Source organism: Triplophysa rosa, linkage group LG12, assembly GCF_024868665.1.
Source record: "Triplophysa rosa linkage group LG12, Trosa_1v2, whole genome shotgun sequence".
Lineage (NCBI taxonomy): Eukaryota > Metazoa > Chordata > Actinopteri > Cypriniformes > Nemacheilidae > Triplophysa > Triplophysa rosa.
Window position 1 is genome coordinate 23,933,866 of NC_079901.1, and position 22,140 is coordinate 23,956,005.

At 40.0% G+C, this 22,140-nt stretch overlaps 1 protein-coding gene across 1 annotated transcript; it reads left to right on the forward strand.

Moving 5' to 3' along the window:
* Window positions 1-1,198: 1,198 nt before the first annotated feature.
* relt (RELT TNF receptor) lies at window positions 1,199-20,674 on the forward strand. The gene is made up of 11 exons (XM_057347493.1): window positions 1,199-1,345; window positions 8,928-9,002; window positions 10,811-10,900; window positions 11,274-11,458; window positions 11,655-11,707; window positions 12,187-12,441; window positions 14,731-14,811; window positions 14,911-14,989; window positions 18,443-18,688; window positions 18,834-19,005; window positions 20,154-20,674. Exons 2-11 carry the CDS (start codon window positions 8,961-8,963, stop codon window positions 20,163-20,165), a joined length of 1,215 nt encoding a protein of 404 aa, XP_057203476.1. The 5' UTR covers window positions 1,199-1,345; window positions 8,928-8,960; the 3' UTR covers window positions 20,166-20,674.
* The last annotated feature ends 1,466 nt before the right edge of the window (window positions 20,675-22,140 follow it).

Here is a 22,140-nt window from a genome sequence, read left to right on the forward strand (position 1 = left end):
ACACCCGTGAACCTGTCCTGGAGGGGGAGGAAGGGTATGAAAAAGAGAAAAGAACACAGGCGTGTAGACTCAAATGTAAACATTATTTCAATGAAATGGAAATGACATTGTCTGCTCATTTTCACATACTGCACAATAGTCTTGTGGCGCCATCCCAAAAGGTAAAAAATCTCTCTCGCGCACCTTCTCTGGATCGGTTCCACATTTGTGGAATGATCTGCCCGCTGCTACAAGATCAGCAGATTCTGTTGCCATCTTTAAGAACCGGCTGAAAACACATCTCTTGACCGATCAGTTCTGACTTCTATCTCTTTTCTACTCTTTCTATCCAAAAAAAAGAATCCTTAGCCTTGTACAGTATACTGTGGTAGGCTATGAGACCAGTTCTATTGCACTTATGCTTTTTGTTGTCCTTATGTTGTTCACCTCATAGTCGCTTTGGATAAAAGCGTCTGCTTAATGACTAAATGTAAATGCAGAGAAATTCATTTATAGTGACATATTTGAACATTTAGGACAGAATGAGATTTGTATGAGCGTCATTGCTTTAGACAATCAAACTGTGCTAAATCTTTCTCAGAACAAACTTCACCTCTCTAAGCTGTTTTTGTGATGTCTTCAGGCAGGTGGTGTGAAGGTGATTTTGTTGTTAACAGACAGTTTCCTTCAGGTGCGCACGGCAGGTGCAGGGCCTAAAATTATATTTACATTTCAATAAGTGATCTTACAGCATGTGTAAACTGTCATTTCACCCCACAAATGATAGAAAAAGTGATAGAAAAATGTCATTTATACTATCAATAAGAATAGGCTATAGCTTAATTGTGTCAATCCGAATGTTGCAAACGTTTTTCTAAAATATTTTAAGAGGATGAAAAATACAGATTAATACGCATTGTGTGTTTTAATAGTGCCTTTATTTCTTTATTTCTATCTGTTTTGTCTCTTGTTTTCTTTCTTTTTGTCTTTCTGTTTTTCTGCTTTGCTGTCTATTTCGTGTGGGTTTTCTTTGTGTATTTATTTATGTATTAGGCTACTAGTGTTTACGCAATGCAGTTCTCCAACGGTCATGACGACAAGCGTGACTAAAATGAATGGAGAGAGAGAGAGAGAGAGAGCAGATGGTGGGTGGTGAGTAACTCATATTACACTCAGTGTGACGTGTTTCTCTCTCTCTCTCTCTCTCTCTCGTCTTTGACTCATTGGTTTGAATGTTGGCTCGCGCACAGCTCATCTCTGCGCTTCTTTAACCGGCTCCATCTTTCTTTCTCTCTTTCTTTAATTATTGCTTAACGTCCGCCACACGGCGATAACAAGACACGTATGATTTTACTTTAACAAGCAGGTAAGATATCAACTTTATTCTTGGTAGTTCTTTTGTCAGCAGTGCGGATGCGGCACTTTTGCCTGGACAATTTCTTCTTATGGATTCAAATGCTGTAGCCTGTAATGTACTGAGACGAGTGTGAAAGACTTTTATTCAATTTTACACCTGTATGTGTGTGATTTTGCTTGATATATGGACCTAAGTACAGTAAAACGGAGACAAAAGAAGCGCGTCGCGTCTAGTTCATTTTGACACTGTGATGAACTTTAATGCGTTCGGTACAAACCAACTTGTCATTTATTCAATAACTTAGATATCTTTATGATCTAAAACTAGATTAACAAACGCCTTTAAAGAAATGACTTTGGTATTAACACGTTATAATAACACAAACAATAACTGTAAATAATAGTTTCAAAACATTTGTATAAGCATGTTCAAATAAATAATGTAGCTGCGCATAGATATGTGTATTATAACTTGAATTTATATAGGCATCCCTTGTCAAAGTAACCTTTTTATTTCAGTTATTGTTACTAAAAATAATCCTAGTCACTTATTAAAAGAAACAAAATAATTGACAATGTTTGAGGGAAATGCTGTATCCATATTAATAACTGTAGTAACTTTGCTTTTTGTGAAAACTAATTTTGTATAGGCCTACACTGATATGAAATAAATAAAGTTTGTTATGAAAGTGTTACCTTTTCTTTTGATTGATTTGATTTACAAATGCACAAATTTTGCTGTAAAGAAAACTTGAGACTGTTAAGAAATTTTTTTTATTGTGTGTAACCAATATGTCGACTGCCAGGAAAATCATGTTTACCTTTAATTTACAGACTTAAGACTTATGGTGGAAATTAAACTGATCATATAATTATCAATCAGTATCTATCTGTATGCATGAGAGCATAACATGGGACCGTTTATGATTTTATGGCACAATATATAACACAATGAAATATGATCATATTACCTCCATCTCCGCCGTGCAATATGTCATTCCTGAATCTTGAGTTCATGTGCCTGTTTCCAGTGAACTGAGATACTGTGAAGCAGATGCAGTCTCGTGTTTAAATACTGTACAGCTCATTGTGTGATGTGTCGCCCACTGGGCACACACACACACACACACGCACACGCACACACACACACTGGCTCCAGACTTTGGCACGCAGTGCGCCAGCTACAGTTTATAGTGGATGCATAATATATAGACTACACTATAAACAAATTTGCTGTGTTATGAAACATTACACAGTATATCATGCAATGTAGACCTTTAAGCGCAGAAAATATGTTAATATCAAAAATCTGCAGTATTGGCACCGAGCCTGGAGTTTTATATGGCACAGGGCTTATTTTCTGTGACTTTGTAGTTCATTTTTGTCTGTGGAACTATAAACAAGCTGCATTATGTTTGAAAATGCGAAACATTCTTGCAGCATTAATTGAAGGCTGGTTTATGATGTTTATGACGTCACCAACGTCATGAACGGCTTGATCTAATATAACCACAGCGTGTGTTTGTTAAAGGATGGACCATTAGACTCTCCAATGCGTGTATGTTTAGAACACTAAGGGAAAGTGACCAATCACAGTTCAGGGGCGGGTTTATCTGAATTAGATTTAACCATGACAATAGACTGGATAAAAAAATATTAATAATAATAGCAGTGCTGTCTCAGAAATCTGTGTGTATTGTGATGTGTTTGTGTGAGGTTAGTGAGGGGTCAGTCACTGTGTCCGGTCCTTTATGCCATCAGCCAATCAGCATTGATGTTTCTTTATGAACGAGCCTTACATTCATGTTACAGAATCCAGTGTTGGTATAGTTATCTGTGCATTATTCACGTGCCTGCGTAACATCCTTTTGATAGTTAATTCGTCCATCCTAGTGGAAAGCAGACATGTCCAAATGTTGTCCATGTGGTTCTGCTGTGCCGTCCAAACAAGATGCGACTGAACTCTGAAAGTCTAGGTTCTTATCTGTAATTACTCCTGCTCCATTGCTGACCTGAACCGAGGAGACGGCACAAATTTTGAAGTGGGAATTTCGTTGGCAGGAAGGCTTTCTGACATTGAGCACGCTCCTATGAAATTTGCGGGCTGGTTCTGGTCCAGACCCGCCACGGCTGGATGCAGAAATCAATGGTTTAATTTTAAGCTTTGTTATTTGTGTTGGTCGATGGTTTCACCCAAACTGCAAGCATTTCTATCCCTCGCGTGCAGACGTACCTGCGTTGGCAGGACGTGTCCGTGTTGACCTCTGTGTGGTTTGGGCACTGCTGGCGCACAGACTGGGCTGACCCCAGATCAACAGAGATTTCATTTGTGTCCTCGTGGGTTCTGCTGAGCCCGGGAGATGAACTTACTGCAGCACTCCCAGTATTATACAGCCATGGAAATTCTTATCGTACTCCATTATTTGAATCTTTAAGGAATAATAAAGTGGATGACAGTCTTTGTTATAAGAATTGATCTACAGTATACAGATTTGCTATGTTAATATTTAGATAAAAAAAACTGTGGCTTTAAACCACAGCTGTGACATTTGTTTTCACATGACCCAAGACCACATAAAGGACGAGTTATGCAATTCAGGATGAGATGAGACAGCACCTGGTGTCGTGGCCACATTGAGGCGTCAGAGTTATTCAGGGTGATATTAGAGGGCACAGACGGACATGTGACAGGAAGTCCCCCCCTCCCAGATGCCTGAGCAACGCGACCCAGACCTGCACCCTCCCCGAGGCCTGCATCTATTAATCAGCAGAGTGCATTGTGGGTAGTGTGACATTCCTTCAGTGGAAGCTCATTGTAGATTTAGAGCCACGAGATGCGACCGGTGGCATTGGGTGACCAACCCTCATGTCATTCCAAACCTGAATGACTTTCTTTATTTTGGAGGACATTGGTAACCAAACAAAAGGGAACCCCATTGACTTGCATTGTGTGGAAGAAAGAAAGTGTTTAACTTAGTGTTTTGGAATATTAGTATTCGCGTCAAACCGGTTTAAAACGAGCTTTTTTAAAAATACATCCCGTCAGAATCCACTACTTCTATACGAAGTTCACAAGAGCCAGATTTCCTTCACGCATCCAAACCCTGCTCATTGACGTTGGACTTGCATACGGGTATGTTTGACATTCCGGGCCGGGAAGGTGGAATTCCCCTTTCGGGAATAAGGATTGTTCCACGTTTCCATTAAGGAAGCGTTTTGCTGTATAGTTTATTTTCCGAGTGGTGAAATGAGCTCGTCTTCCCCCAGATTCTTCCCTGATCTCATTGTTTTCCAGAAGGCTTTTGGGTTCAGCAACGGGCTGTTTCCATTTTACAGTCTGAACTTCTCTCCAGGTTGTTTTGCAGATCAGACTGTGGGAATCTCAGCTTTTGGCACCGTAAGATTCTTCCGCAGAAGGATTTCATTAACATTTATTAGACAGTTCTGCATACAGGTATACATACATATACATATTATGCTCTGAGTGTGTTTAGTGCTTTGAGATGGACACTTCTGTTTGTTCTGCACGGGTGATTGTACAGCAACAGACGGTGTCAGTGATGTCAGCGTGCCAATCAAACGGGTGGAATCCTGCACCAATGACGTGGTTTGCTCATTGTGTCAACTTACATTCTCACCATCATTGTGGTTACCATCACCTTATGTTTACTTGTCTAAACTCTTAATGGAAAAATGAAAGCAGCAGTAAACAACGAACAAATCTAAACACTTATACTTAAGAGTCAATCATGTATTTATAGACAACCTTGAAAGATCTTTATGAATAGTTCAATCTTACATGATGGTACGTGAATGTGGATCATGGCCATGTTTGTTCAGAATGATATTTGGCACAATGACTGTTATTTAGATGTGACATCAAGAGCTTTATGTTGGACAGGCACATGTCTCATCTCTGACCATAAGCGCTCTTTCTGTGTTTTTTTTCTGGAGAAACCGCAGCAGAATGATGCACACGGCCCGTAATCCTGTTTTCACGTCTCATACCTACTGTGTGTACGGCAAACTATACAAACAGAAACGTGATTTACTTCCAAAACAACGAGCAACACCTTATTAACTTCTGCGACTAAAATTAGTGTTTGGTAAATGCTACGTCATTTTTTTTGCTGGTTTTAGATAAATATAGTTCCACCTCTGCGTTTGATGGCTGTTTTTCCTGGTTAAAAAAAGTCCCGGTGCCACATTTAGCACAAGCTGGTCTGTTTTTATTGTTTTGAGCTGGCACTTTTTCTGCAAACCAGAAAACCGGTTTAGTAATGTACGTGTCGTGCGTACTGTTATTGAAATTTATACAAGCGTCTGTTTAAATGTCGACTTGCATCCAAGATTTTATTGCCTTTCATGACTTTCTTTTTGTCTCATTTTAATCCGGAGAGTCCATAGAAAGCGGGTACATCCCTTGGTTTTCACCTGTTCAGTATATTTCATATATATACACAGTATTTTCAGTCATTTTACTCAAACATGTCCAACACAACTTATAAATCGAAAAACATCTTTTCCGCCCCATTGTCTGATGAGGTTTTATTCACATGCCGGCGTCTCTTTTTGGTCGTCGTAATTGTTGTGTAACGTTCTTCTCCCCCTGGTGCAGAAGGATCGTGGTGGTCACAGCACGTGGTTGGCGAGTAGTTGGAACCATGCAGGATATATAATGTACGGAAAGCAGCTGAAATCAAAGGGTGGTCCGTTCTTTCGAGGGAGTAAAAATGAGGCTATGGAAATGAAAAGTGTCTGGCTATTAAAATCTCAGACTATATTTGTCAGCACCGCCAGGCTGTTGGGAGTTTAGAGAAAGAGTGTCGAAATGTCACGGCAGGAACAGGAAGTGACACGTGTTGTGACAACGCATGTTGACTTGAAATTACTGACGTCCAGACCACACGTCAAGATCACATGGCTTTAAGTCTTGTGCGTGTTTTCTCGTATTTTCTCTTTTGATCTGACCCCGTACAACGCTTTTACAACCACACGCAGCTCTTATAAACGTAAACATCTAGATGTATGCTTTTATATTAGAGCTGCAAACTCAGCCGAGCCTCTGGAGGACTTTTGTGAAGTCAATGGGGTCCAATTCAGACACGAAGCTGTGCCAAACATAAGCTTCCCTAGACACCACGTGTATCGTGATCTTGTCATTCTGATTCATAGCTTGTTTGAGATGACATGTCAGTTGGGCAGTTGATTCTCCTGTTGTGGTTGTAATCTTATCAGTGAGCTGGTCTTATAATCAATTGGTTTATATTTCTTGTCTGTCCACATATTGACCCCAGTGGAAGGTTATCAAAAGTCACTGTAGTTTAATGAGAGTGTTTCACGGAGACGATGGCTAGACTCCGGTTTTGCGTCTTGGCCGTAGAAAAGACATTTTCTCTTGTTTCATTCATGCTTGGGATGGTGCTCAGCTCTGGCTTTGTCTTGTATGATGGCGTGATTCCGGTTGGGAGCTTTGGATCCCGAGTCGTTTGGATGGAACGAGGATTTTTAGCTGCAAAGCGCCACGCTTCCAGAAGTCAGTCCAGGGCAACCTCTTCATCGCGTCCAATTTGTAACTTGATGGATCCCAAATAGGCAATTCTTGTTTTATGTTTGTTGTTGTTTTATTTGCTTTATGCCGTTTTTCATGCACTCCCAAAACCACGGAATGGGAAATTGGACAGTACAGAGATAGAGATGCATGAACTGTAATTACTGTCCGTTGGGGCTTTATAGCTTTTTAATGAAAGAGTTAAATTGAAACAGGCATGAGTCGTGTGCCACTGGCAGCTGATCTTGAAATGTGAAGGTGGAGACATTGGTGGTGGTTTAAAGGTGGGGGCAGAATGAGCTCCAACGAGCCCTTTCATTTGGACAGAAGGCCGACTTAATGTCCGTCGCCAAAACTGTAAAGTCATTTGGTTTGCATGGTGAAACATGAAGAGTTTAAGTAGTCTTGATTTGTATTGTTTTCTGCCAAACTTTTTAGCTGGAATGTGGCGGGTTGTTCTCCAAATCAAAGTGATGTATCATGGGGTAGAAGCGTAAAGCTTTAGTGCATTAAATCGCTCTGGTCCGCTTGCATTCAAAGTCCAGTTTAATCTGATTCTCAAAATCATCTTGATTTACCAGGACTCAATTCTTAAGAATATTTGTATGATAAGTTGGGCTAAAAAGTGTCGCTATCAAACTTGAGCTATATGCCAAAATCTGTGCAGATATGGACAAAATGTTAAACGTCAGACACATGCTGTTTAAGTTTAATTATGACGTTTTCTGCACTTTCAACCCATTCATCACAGCCAGAAAACATATACTTAAAAAACTTGTGTTTGACATAACAAAGTACAGCCTCAGACTCTTAATGTAAGAGCTCATATGATTGGAGGACTGTGGTAGAGGGGGTGGGGCTTATCACAGGTTGTGGGAGGAGCTGTGGTTTTGAGTGGCAGTATAAGGAATGGCAGCGTTATGCAGACAGGTACGGTGTGACACTTTGCAAGCAAAGCATCCTCAGACTGTTACCAGGGCAACAGAGAACAACACCACGCTGGGGTAAGTGGGGTTATCAGTAGCACTGTCTGTTCTGTTGTCATGACAACAAGATCAAAGCAGTGCAGGTGTCAAGTTGTTCTTAAGATAATAGTTTGATTTGTTTTAGATTTTCTTTATCTGTGGTGGATTTCTATTGTTCAATAAGGATTTTGAAGATTGTTGTGTTGTTCTTGCTTTGCTTTATTCTAGTTTTTTTTTGTAAAATAGCATTAAGTTTACAGATGTGTGAGTGCTATATTGTGTTTACTAAACAAAACAAAATGTGGTTTGTGAACAATAACATTTACAATACTAAAAATATAACAAATAATTCTTCTCAGTTTTTCCTAACGATTTATTAGAAAAAAATATCCTGTATGTGTTGTAAAAGTAATATTTAGCAAGAGAATGTGTTTGTGGTTTATTTTAGTGCTCTTTCAAAGCTCATGAGACTAAAATGACAAGTCAAAAGTCTTTGACTTTGAACTCCTTTAAATTTGTATTTATTTGCATAATTGTTCCCCTATATTTCTTTTAGAGAAAGGAAGGTAGACACAAATGACACGCAGTAAGAGTATAGAGCAATAAAATGAAGACAGACAGCATGAGACCGATAATCTGATTTGGGGAGAATTTGACTACAATGTTTGGGTTCAAATTCTAAAGCGAATCTCATCTAATCTCATTTAAATAGAACAAGTCTGGCTCCCAAAGCTTTGTTTTGATTGTGATGTTTTTACAGATATGTGCTAGTGTGATGTTAAAGCTTCGAAAACCGTCATGACCCGATGATCAGAGCATCAGTCCATAATGTGTACTTACTGACTCTAGTAGATCCAGTAAGTGCTTTCTATCCTGACTGGGCCTGTTGAGTCTAAAAATAGGTCAAGAAAAGCAGAGCTGCCCAAAACCACAGGCCTGCAGCTATTTCTATCACACTTCAGCTTATAGATTATATTTGTGCACACGGAAACCCACAGCCGTGGCCTTCAGAAGAGGTTTTCTTGACTTGAAATGTTTTGCTGTGTCATTAAGTCTCTGTCATGTTTTGTATTCAGATTACATGAGTATAGAAGAATATCTTGAAGACGATGAAGAACCACCTTTACTGCTCTGCTCCCGTGTGTCTCATCGTGAGTAAAGACTTTATGTACCTCTGTTCTTTAAAGTGTGTGTGTCTGTTTCAGGAACATCACACACACACACGCACGCACACGCACGCACACACACACACACACGCACGCACGCACGCACGCACGCACGCACGCACGCACTCACACACACACACACACACACACACACTCTGCAGTCAGTGATGGATGAGAGAGAGACTGAAGTGAGAAAGTGTCTCTCTGAACTTCACTGGATGTTCCTTCACTAAGCCCATGACACAGCACTTAATATACTTATACATTATAGTATTTATTTCTATTTTTTATTATGTTTATCAGAACATATACAGTGACAAAGCACTCTCAAAGGCATTCATTTTTTCACATTTTGTTACCACATATTCCCATCTCAACATAAACCTCCCATAAAAGGAAAAAATAAAGATATATAAATAAATATAAAATAAACAATGACACAGTAACACACATCATAACATTGTCGAAATACGAATACAACAACATTTACTTCAAAGAAAAATAAAAAAAGGAAGAGGGGCGTTCCTCGAAGAGGGAGGGATACATTATTTTCGATATACATTATTAAAGGGTCCCATGTTTTGTAAAATGTTCCGGTTTATTAAAGGTGATATATGGCTCTTCACATAAGATTTAATGGTTAGAATGAAATTGTTTGCTCAAGTCTCATATGTGTCTCAGATATTTTAAACGTCACAAATGTCTCTTCAGAAGAGATCTCAACAATGTCTCAAACTGAGCTCAGATTTGTCAAGTTTGCCATCAAAAGTCAATATTATTGATCTCAACATGAACTCAAACATTTCTCATCAAATTGACCCAAATCCAGATTATTTTACCTCTATTAATTTTACACCTCCATACTCTTGATGTGTTTCACAATTACACTCTCTCTTTTTTTTAATGAATTTAAGGAGAAACATCTGAGACTAAGTTGATACTAAAATGAAACACAACTGAGAACTCAAATCCCATGAGCTATGAAAGAGCAATCGAGGGTATTTGTGTAGAGACATCGAACACTATCCACACACCTGAATGTCTCTCTACCTCCAAACTCCAATTGACGTTTTGTAATTCACTTTAAAATGCTAAATGTTATTGTCTTTCGTTATGTCTCACATACGTCTCTGTATGGCTCAGTGTATCTCAAGAGTTCTGAATCCGTATATTGCATCACTTCTTCTAGTTGTCTCTCCAGGATGAAACGCTTTTGTTGTAAATCAATAAATAATAGAACATCATTTCTGATCAAAGACACAAAGAGTGCGTGTGTATTATGACACAATACAGCATAACTCCACAATATATAACAATATTACTTTACTAACAACATCAGAGGATTTGATTATTATTTCATTTTCAAACAACTGTGCGCAAGTAGATTATAATGTAAACAGATACATGGCAGCTTCAGGGAATATTTTTTGCTGAGATCATTTGTGTGTTTTATTTGTAAGCAGATAATGTTACATTTCTGTACAGTACAGTCTGACCCACATACACACACACACGAGGAATTCTCACACTAAGTTTCATCATATGGGAAAAACCTGTTGTACTGTAAACGTAATAGTTTTTACTGTATAATATAATAAGAAATGTATTCTGTGCATGAGGAACCAATTATTTCTAATTATTCACCAAACTAAATTTCCTGTTACGTCACTGTTTTTTCTATTGCAATTCAGTAAATTTCTCTTCCTTTCATTTCATTTCAGTATCACTGCAAATCCTTAATTCATAATTTCGCCCAACAATTAATTCTCAGTGTTATTTGTGTTTCTCTATAGCTGTTGGAGATATGGGGGACACTGGCAGCGCAGTGCCGTCAGGACGAGGGGTGTGTGTGTGATCTCTGTCCAGCCGGGCAGGAGCCCACGGTGAGAGAAAACAGACCCACACACATTCAGTACATCGAAATTGTCACATTTGACCAAAGAAATCACTCCTTCATTTGAAATAATACGTCAAATAATGTTAAGAGGCATCATTTACCTTGTATAAATGCTTTGTTAAATTTGCATTATAGCAACGTCCCTTGTAAAAAAATTAAATAATTATTGACATACAAAGCTTAATTTTGTTGCTACAGAATGTAATATTTTTATTTCTGTCTTTTGTCAGATTAATAGCTTCTTTTATTGGTGCTCAAACATTTCACAATCTTAACACAGTGCCTTAAAAACACAACGGTTTGTTCTTTCACACATGTTGTGATGACAATCTGATCAGTTTCATGTTTGCTTCTTTAAGGCTTGTGGGGAAGCTGAAGATCCCGGCGTGACTGGAATGTGCCGAACATGCCCAGCAGGCACCTTCTCAGACACCAATGACGCTGCGCCGTGCCGCCCGCATACTTCCTGCAGTAAACTCAACCGCTGGGTCCTGACCGCACCGACCTCAGTGTCTGACGCTGTGTGTGGAGGATGTCTTCCTGGGTAAAGAACAAAACATATCCATTTCCATGTACAAATATCAGTGAATATTCCCATATGTTTTTCGTATTCCGGAATGATTCATCATTTGTTTCATCACTTTGTCCAAATGTTGTTATATTCTGAAAAATGAAAACTGTATGATATAGAAAGCAAAGCACAGAGAGTTTGTGTGTTTATGAATTGACATGTTTTCCAGGTTTAACCCTGCTGCTACACGGAAGTCCTTCATCCTCCACACCTGCGTCAGGAGTAAGTGTTTAGAGTTTTATACAGTACATTCATTTTGTGTGAGATTTGAGTGTATTGGTCATTTCACAAAAAAAGTGCTATTACCACGTCTTTTTGCTTGTTTGGACATGGTAATACAAGACTATTCGTAGATATACATGCCACGTTCGACCACTACAGACAAGTAGATGTGTCCGCCATCTTGGAACAGTCAACATTTAAGTTGCTGTCGTCACTCACGTAAATGAATATGAACTCAATTTGACAGGTTTCAACTATTATAACGTTAGCTAACGCCTTTGTCTTGTTGTATTGTGCTAGTTTAACAATAATAATGTTTGTGTATGAACAACAGCACGTAACATTTAATATTCATACATGCACAACTATGGTTACAGACGCACAGTCAACTTGGTCTCAAGTGTTCACAGACTTCACTTTCAGCTTGCGGCACTTCCACTAGATGCTTTCCAATAACATGGCGCGTTTTTCATCTCCAGAGCCATACAGCCGGCGGAGGCGTAACGTTGGTAAAAGCACCTCCACCAGGACTGGAGCTGAAGGTGCCAACTCCACCGCCGTTCACGGCCCTGAGGAGAAGAGCACCGAATACGCTGTGTTCGCGCTGGTGCCCATCTTCTGCGTCATGGGGCTGCTGGGAATTCTCATCTGCAACCTGCTGAAGAAAAAGGGCTTCCGGTGCAACGCTGAGAAAGAGGGAGTGGATGAAGAGTCTGCCACACCGGAGAAAGAGGGTACGATATAACATTACACTTACACGCCAAGACACTTAACTGTCAAACTAAACATAAAAGTAAACAGTAGAACAATAGTTTCCGATATGTATTGCAGCCGACTACACCGTGACATCAAACCCGTCTCATCAGGGTTGGAAACAGAATCAAACTAGATCAGATTGTACAACGAGGACAGACGTTTGTCCCCTTTGTGTCTTTTTGTGAATAAATGGGTGGAGCTGCAGGCGTTGCGGGTTTGAGTTCTGTGTTTCGTACAGTAGCTCTGTGAAATTATGATTCAGGTTTTGCCTGTAACGCAGGCGAGTCTTTCAGAAACCGCGTGTGAAAGACATCAATCATTGTTCTAAAGCTGAATTAGAGGTGATGATTATAATTAGCTTCATGGGTTTAGAAAAATAAAATCTCTGATCATCCAACAACTGTAGTTTGTCAATACCTGATGTAAAAGAATTTGACAGTGACCAGCATTCCCAGCGTTTCCTGTTTGCTTTGGTTATAGGGATGTCAAAACTAGTCTTGACCCGACCCAGCCAGCTTCACAAGTTCTTCACTAGCTGAACAAAAGACATGATTGTGTTTTTAATGTCTCAGATGAGGAACTGAATGAACAATCATGTATGAATGAATTCATAATAAGAACGTGTCGTCATATATTCACGCTCGTGTTGTTCCAGCCCTATTGTTTTAGAACAAACAGGCACAAAAGTGTTTTTTATACAGTGTACTTGTACTTTACAGAGGAAAGCCAATATGTGGTAGAAACACATGACTTGAATATATATGCTAAAAATGATATTGGCCGTGATGTTGAATGGCATCTTTATTTCTGAAGCCTGCGTCTGAGTTCAGGTGTAGTTGAGTGTCTCTTCTCACCTGTGTTATGTTGCTAACACCTTAACAGCTCAGGTAACCCTGTCTCTCTCTCTCTCTCTCTTTCCTCATCTATCTTTAAGCAACACTCCTCTATATCTCCTTTCGCTAGATGAATAATTCAGTCTGTTCTCTGTTGTACAGTAGATGTTCTCCTAACAGTTATCAGTGAACTCTCGACTACTGACTTGGTCAATCTCAACTTAATCTGATTCACACTAAATGAAACAAACTCATGAACATGACTAGACCGCCAGGACCACGTTTAGGTCTCGATGAAACTGTTCTTAAAAAAATTGAGTATCTAGTTGCATCATGCAGCATTTAAGCAAGAACTTTCAGGAACGTGGTGTATTAATCATATCTAAAGCCTTCAGACGAACGGTATCCGATCTGTATGGCGTTTAATAATGAAAATCTTGGTTCCAGTAGTGGGTGTGACTGAAAACTCGTGTGATGTCAGTTTGATCTTCTCTGGGGTATAGTGGGGTCAATATCGCATTTGTTAAAGAGTACAATAAAAAGAACATTCTTGGATTCTACAGATACAGTTCAAGAACCATCAGGAGAGTAAATGAGATTGATTTAAAAAGATCCAATACAGTAAATGCATAAATGTAAATATATTTTGAACAGTAACTAGATCGTATTTCTAACCTGACATCTTTTTAGTGAAATGTTCTGTCTGACACAATGATACTTGATACAGTGACATTTATTTTATGGTCCGTATAGAAGAATAAAAGCGGTCTGCAGTTCTGACGTTGTTCTTCTTGAATAGAGGAGAGTGCTGAGTGAGCCGTTCCTACAGTAACATCCCCAGCTGCCTCACTGTGGAACTCTGGGAAATTCTGTAGCCCGTTACCATAGAGACCATTATTCCCTGCACAGCCAGCCTTTTGTATGCAGTCGACAGACTGGAAGACAATAGAGGGAATCTTTCATGAGTTTCAGTGCAGTGTGACTGTATTATTATTATGATGTGATGAATACTGCATGACTCTTCATTTACTCACAATGACGTGTCTGTGTTTTGAACTCACGTGAATACGGCTAATGAGGAAAAAAGCATCACGGGGAGCTCTGCGGCTATTCAGATCAGCTCTTAATGACGCGACTGACATGGTGAAAATCCACATACACACCCTCTTAGGAGTTCTCAGTAATGCTTGTACTTCACAGTATTTGTTCAGAATAAAACACACTCGGGTGGATCTCACTGAAGCTGTCATGAACATGCTCCGGGTGATATAGCCACTCAAAATAAAAATATCCTTTATTGATTTTGACATGAAATGTGACCTGGACATTGTGTTTTGTTTTCTGCTTATGTATTCGATTCATTCCCCAGCTTATAAATATAGCGAAAAGATTGTATGTCGAGTTAGTCTTGAGCGCTTTCGTGTCTCTCCTCAGGAAACCCGTGTCCCTATGTTGTTGATGATCCCAACGAAGACACCATCAGCATTCTGGTCCGGCTCATCACAGAGAAGAAAGGTGTGTGAGGGTGTATGTCACCTTTAACGGGACACATCATTTCAAAGAAGCTTCACAGAAAGTCATTCTGCGGTCTTTATATCTCTGTGTTTGTGATAGAAAACGCAGCCGCTTTGGAAGAACTTCTGCTGGATTATGAGACTAAACAAATGGCTCTCAGCAAGTCTTCATCCATCAAGTAAGGACTCAAGTGCACAAACACATAAATGAAAACTGCATTCCAAAAATCACTTAACTCACATTCAATTAACACAGATCCTGAATGCCTCGGCTTGATATATTCAGAAGAAGACTTAGTACAGAATAATGTGATTTAATAAGAACTCAGAAGAGCTTTATCAGAAGAGCTTTATTGCCAAGTGTGCTTGCACACACAAGGAATTTTCTTTGGTGTTGGAAGCTTCTAGTACAGACATTCAACACAATGACAATACAATATAATACGATTTACAGTCTAAAAGATTCTAAATTGTGCATATATAAAATAAAGACTATTGTACAGAAAATGGGGGATAATAACATATAAGAGACATTGTACAGGGTAGTATATAGTAGAATAAACATATCGTATGTACACTTGTGCAAATGGATAATTTAGTAAGTAGAGGTAGTGTTATATGCATGTATACATAAGATGTAGATATAATAAGGCACTATAGTGCACACTATAGGAGTAGTGGAAGTGGAATATTGCTCTTAAGGAGCAGTTATCTGTTTAGGAGGGAGATTGCCTGGGGGAAGAAGCTGCTTCTGTGTCTGGAAGTCCTGGTGTTTGGTGCTCTAAAGCGCCGGCCAGAGGGCAGCAGATCAAAGAGTTTGTGTGCTGGGTGTGTGGAGTCAATGATGATTTTTCTTGCCCTGTTTTTCACTCTGGAATCGTACAGGTCCTGAAGTGTGGGCAGAGGAGCACCAATAATTTTCTCAGCACTACGAACTGTCCGTTGTAGTCTTCGTAGGTCTGATTTGGTGGCCGAGCCATACCAAACAGTAATTGAAGTGCACAGAACAGATTCGATGACCACTGAGTAGAACTGGGTCAGTAGCTCCTGTGGTAGGTTGAACTTCCTCAATTGACGGAGGAAGTATAACCTCTGCTGGGCCTTCTTTACAATGGAGTCTATGTGGGACTCCCACTTCAGGTCCTGAGAGATGGTGGAGCCCAGGAACCTGAATGACTCCACAGTATCCACAGTGCTGTCCAGGATGGTGAGGGGAGGAAGTGATGGAGGGTTCCTTCTGAAATCCACTATCATCTCCACTGTCTTGAATGCATTCAGCTCTAGGTTGTTTTGACTACACCAGGCAGCCAGCTGAGCAACCTCCTTTCTGTAGGCAGATTCATCACCGTCTTGAATAAGGCCAATGACTGTGGTGTCATCTGCAAACTTCAGGAGTTTGACAGAAGGGTCTGTAGAGGTGCATTCGTTTGTGTAGAGTGAATATAGCAGTGGAGAAAGAACACATCCTTGAGGAGCTCCGGTGCTGATGGTACATGTGCTGGATTTAAATTTTCCCAACCTCACTAGCTGCTGCCTGTTCGACAGGAAGTTAATAATCCACTGACAGGTAGAGGTTGGCACAGAGAGCTGGGTAAGCTTGGGCAGGAGGAGGTCTGGGATTATGGTGTTGAAGGCCGAGCTGAAGTCTACAAACAGGATCCTGACGTAAGTCCCTGGTCTGTCTAGGTGTTGTAGGATGTAATGCAGTCCCATGTTTACTGCATCGTCCACAGACCTGTTTGCTCGGTAAGCAAACTGGAGGGGATCAAGAAGTGGTCTGGTGATGTCCTTCAGGTGGGCCAGTACAAGTCTCTCAAATGACTTCATGACCACAGATGTTAAAGCAACAGGCCTGTAGTCATTAAGTCCAGATATTTTGGGTTTCTTCTGTACAGGGATGATGGTGGAGCGTTTGAAGCATGAAGGGACTTCACACTGCTCCAAAGATCTGTTAAAAATATTAGTGAAGATGGGCGACAGCTGCTCCGCACAGACTTTCAGGCAGGAGGGTGAGACATTGTCTGGGCCTGGTGCTTTTCTGATCTTTTGTTTGCGGAAAAGCTGGCAAACATCCTCTTCGCAGATCTTAAGTGCAGGTTGAATGTCAAGAGGAGGTGTTAATGGTATAGCAGAGATAGGGTCAGGGCGGGTGTGAAGGGTGAGACTCTGCATTTCAAAACGACAATAGAAGTCGTTCAGGTCGTCAGCCAGTCGTTGATTACCCATAGACTGAGGGGATGATGGCTTGTAGTTGGTAATGTCTTTCAGGCCTTTCCACACTGATGCAGGGTCGTTGGTTGAAAACTGGTTCTTCAGCTTTTCAGAGTAGCTTCTCTTAGCTGCTCTTATCTCCTTTGTCAGTGTGTTTTTGGCCTGATTATACAAGACTTTGTCCCCACTTCTGTAAGCATCTTCTTTGGCCTGACGAAGCTGTCTCAGTTTCATTGTAAACCATGGTTTGTCATTGTTGTATGTTAAGCGAGTCCTGGTGGGAATACACATGTCCTCACAGAAGCTGATGTAGGATGTCACTGTGTCAGTTAACTCATCCAGATCAGTGGCTGCAGCTTCAAAGACACTCCAATCCGTGCAGTCGAAACAGGCTTGTAAGGCCCGCTCTGTTTCGCTGCTCCATAAATAGCTGGTCAAAGCTATTTATATATCTATATATATTTATATATATCTATATATATTTATATATCTATTTATATGTCTATCTATATAATAAATAGCTGGTCAAAGAATCAGATGATTCCAAGTCTAAACAATGATCAAATGCTTTCAAATAATACAAGGCAAGTTATTGTCATGTCATCAGTGTTGGGTTACTCTGAAAAAGTAATGAATTACTAGTTACTAATTACATATTCAATAGTGTAATTAGATTACTGTACAAATGACACTCTCCAAAAAGTTTGAATTACTAATTACTTTCTATATCCTACATCAACCTTGATTAGAATTGATTCAATGACGGACATGAAACGGCTTATTTAATTAATTCATATAAATAATAAATAACTACAGAACTTATTCTTATTAACTGACCAAAGTACACAAATGTGAGAAGCATACATTAAAGCTAGACTTGTCATTTTGGTGTCGTTTCCGCTATTGAACATATTACACAGTATTTAGTTATATTATATCAGAAGTAACTGTAATCAAATTACAGAAGAAAATAAGAGTAATCCCTTACTTTACTTTTCCCAAGAGAAAAGTAATTAAATTACAGTAACTAATTACTTAGTAACTAGTTACACCCAACACTGCATGTCAAGCATTAAGAGCTAAAAGAGAGATGGTGAGAGAGAGAGACTTGATGTGCATGACCTCATAATCAAGATCGACATGATGACAACAAGAAGAATCTTGAGGTTTTTCCTGTTTTTCGAGGAAGGATGGAGGATTGGTTTGTTAATTCCTCATCGTGTCCCCTGTTGTATCTGGTTTGTTTAGTGTTGGTATAATCTCAGGTATCCGGACTATTGAAATAAAGTGTTCTGGCACAGAGGTTCAGTTCTCTGCCGAGAATTATTATTGGACCGATGATACTCACCAGGTGGACAAAAAAGTCTATTGTCTTACATTGAAGGAGGGACCTATATACAAGTCTGTTTCTGTCTTCACAGGATTCCGGCTCTTCCTCATTTCTCCCAGTTCCGCTCGCTGCCCCGGCTGTGTTCTCACCAGCATCATTTGCACACGATAAACGGACTTGCCCCTCGCTCTGGGCTCTACTGTTCCCGCTGCAGTCAGAAGAAATGGCCCGAGCTGCTGCTGCCCACCCTGCCACTGCCCGCCGATACGCACAAAAGCCCTGACCTGGTCAAGACCCCCCTGCCCGGAGGAGAGGTCACCATTCTCTCTGTCGGAAGGTGAGCAGGTCTAAAATACACCACTGGTCAGCTGCGGGCGGTTATGACTCTGGGATTTATGTCTGTTTTTAATAAACATGCACATGCATGCACTGACGCATCACCAGCTTCCTGACCTCTGTGTCACCCGTGCGTGTGAATGTAGGTTTCAAGTTGCTCAGATCCCGGAAATGAAGTCCGGCTGTAAGGATGCGACCCAGACAGAATCCAGCGACACAGACTCTGTGGACAGTGCCCATACTGAGCTCGTGGAAGAGAGGTCACTACTGGGTGTGTCTTCATCGTCTAACTCCGCCTCTTCAAAGTGCAGACAGGAAGTGAGTCGCTTAATATGAGGAACAGGAACACTTCAGTATGGTCATGTTGTTGTTATTATTCTTTTATGTTACATCCGTTCGAGTTGTAGTTTCCTTCTCTCTCTCTCTCTATTTGGGGTGTTGCTTTAAAGTTCATTGTGTCGGTGTTGCGGAGTCATCAGGTGTGGTGCATTTGTCAGTAAATGAATGCCAAACTACCAGATTTCCCAATACATGTTCGGCGAATGCCAAGATAAATTTAACACCTATATGCTTAATTATTGTTTCTATTTCACTCATTTACTTTCATTATATTTAATTTCAAGTACAGTCCAACTGTTGGACTTGCATATATGATGCATGAAATCGATTTTATTTTGTAAATACATGTTTCAGTGTTTTAATGTGTTTATGGTTAAAGGGGTCATATGGCGTGAACACGTGTTTATCTGTGTCTTTGGTGTGTTATAAGTCGTGTCATATGACCCCTTTAAGATAGTCAGTGTTATTCAAAAACACAATCTTTTTCCAAATGTAACGATGACTGACATCCCCAGTTTTCCATATGATGAAAATGATTTTCACTCACATCATAAAAGTAAAAATATTAAATAGGTTTCAAATGTCATTTTGTTGATCTTCAAGTTTATTAAGCAAAAAGAAATGTTTCATTGTGTGAAAAAAAGTGAAAAATAACAAAAGTATAAAATGCACAATATTGTTATGGAGATGCATTGAGGGGAGGTCAGCTTTAAATGTTTAACCTGAATCTTATGGATCAGTTTGTCCTGTTTTAAACTTGTGTAGGACACAGAAAGCTGCTGGCTTGACATTGTTTGTAACTATCTATAGCTCCTGGGATTTACACACAAATACCTCAAGGCCTTCCTTGGCGATTTATCTTCACAGCTTCTGACTTTGTTTTTGTTTTGTGCCTCACAGATGAATGCAATGACAAATAAGTGTTTTGGTTATGCATAGTCCTCAGTTTGTCCTTTCTATCCCCTTTGAACTCCAGAGGAATTGAGCATTTCCATTACTGCAGTACACGGTCACAGAGAAATGAAATGCTGTAGCGCCCTCTCGTGGCTCTGTGTGTTACTACACAAAGGTTTTATTTGAAGAACTCATTTGTCATTTCAGCTCCTCTCTTTCTTTCTCTTTTTCAGATAAGCATATGAAAGATTGGAGAAGACCATGCATTAAACAGACCCTTCTTGCGGATGACATCATCAGTCGGCGACAGATCAGGGCAGATATGTGGCGGTGATGTCAGTATTCACCCCTTGAGGAGCCTTGAATTCACGTCTTTAGGAAACATTGTATTTATTGAATAAGTAACATTTTATTATAAAAGCAATATTGTCTGTGTCTGTTAGCAGATAGGAGGAGCCATCGTGCTTCCATTAGGCACTACAGAGAGTCTTCATTCATCATGTGGCTCAAAGCCTCTACTGCTGACTGACATGTTGCACAACAGCACTCAGAACAATGAGACTCTAGTGAGAAGTATTATTGAGAAATGCTGATAGACTGATCTACGTCTTTTTTTTTTTAGCTCTGTTACTGTTTTTTATTCTTTTTATTTTATTTCAAACGAGTTGAATTTGTACAGTCATGGAAATAAGTTTGTCTTGTTTTGTTACAATAAAGTTATCCAAAAATCATTCAAAATCAGTCATCAGTTTCATATGTTAATCTTCAGTTTCGTTACAATGCTAGGCTTGTTGCTCATTGTAAATTGAAGCAATATTACTTTCGGAAAGAAACTTACTGTACAAAACAACTAGGTGCCGGTTTTACAGACACGGCTTAGCTTAAGCCAGGACTATGCCATAGTTGAATCAAGATATTTTATAAAAATGCCTTGGAAGAATACAGTACATTACTGGTGTGCATCTTGAGACAAAACAATGGCACTGATATATTTTGAGATATTTATGGGCAAGTTATATTCAGTTAAGACAGGTCACATTTTAGGCCCATTTTAGTCTGGGACTAACCTTAAGCCTTGTCTGTGAAACCAGGCCTAGGAAAGATAGCTGAAGGCCTGACTAAGTTAAGATAAACTAAAGGTCTTGTTAGATTAGATCTTTATATCCATCTTTGTAAATCTGTGGCCTACCTTGTTGAAAAAACCAGCACATGCTGGGTTATGTATGTTTTGATGCTGGTTTAAGATGGTCCAGTGCTGCGTTTAGCCCCGACAAAACGTTGCAAAACGTTTTTTAAATGGAAACGGTGGTGCGGTTGAACACCCTGTTGTGATGACGCAAGAGTTGAACTATGGCAGCTGAGAAGGCGATTCTTTGTGTTCTTTTTGAAGAATTTTCGGAGCCTGAAGAAATCGGCATAAATACGTGTTGAATACTGCAAAATACATCTCTTCTAATATCTTCAATTGTTGCGTATACCGAGCTGCAGCGGACACATTTAAACGACTTTACTTGGACCCATTGTGCGAGCTGTCTCTTTAATACCGCATGGGTTATATACATGTTGCTGCTGATTGGGCCGACATTCTTGACACGCCCACCAAACAAGAGAAAACGCATCTCAATCCGTTGCAAACCGTTTCCAGGAAACGTGTCGTTCAACCCGGAAACCGTAGCAAAACGTTGCACACCGGTTTGAGCTTGAACATGCCCCTGAGTTGGTGAGGAACCAGCACATGACCAGTTTAAACCAGCACATGACCAGGGGCACGTTCAAGCTCAAACCGGTGCGCAACGTTTACGCTCCGATCACACGGGGCGTCATATGGCGTTATTTTAATGACAAATGTCGCGAGCGCATTATTACAAGGCGAGAGCGCATTCTTGTAATACGCTTTCAATTATACGCTGCTCTCTTATGAATTTTCTCTCCTCTCGCTTAGTGAGCGTGCGCACTCAAAATGCGTTCCGTGCGTCCACGAATCCCTTGGAACTCTTGCTCTCGAGAGGTCCTCCTGTGTGTTCCAGGCATTATAGGCTGTCAAAAGTAGTCAACCAATCAGGGATAGGCTTCCACGGCGGGCCAATGAAAACGCGACCTCTTACATGGCATCTTATTGGTTGAAAGTGACTCGACGTATTCAACGAAGCAAGATGGATCCACCACGTTCTCAGGTAACAATATTAATATATTTGATGCAACATTATTAATCAAATGTGT

Coding starts and splice junctions, on each gene's coding strand:
- relt (XM_057347493.1), top strand. CDS start 8,961: ATGAAGAACCACCTTTACTGCTCTGCTCCCGTGTGTCTCATC. Junction 11,708..12,186: donor CCTCCACACCTGCGTCAGGA/GTAAGTGTTTAG, acceptor TTTCATCTCCAG/AGCCATACAGCCGGCGGAGG. Junction 14,812..14,910: donor GCTCATCACAGAGAAGAAAG/GTGTGTGAGGGT, acceptor TGTTTGTGATAG/AAAACGCAGCCGCTTTGGAA.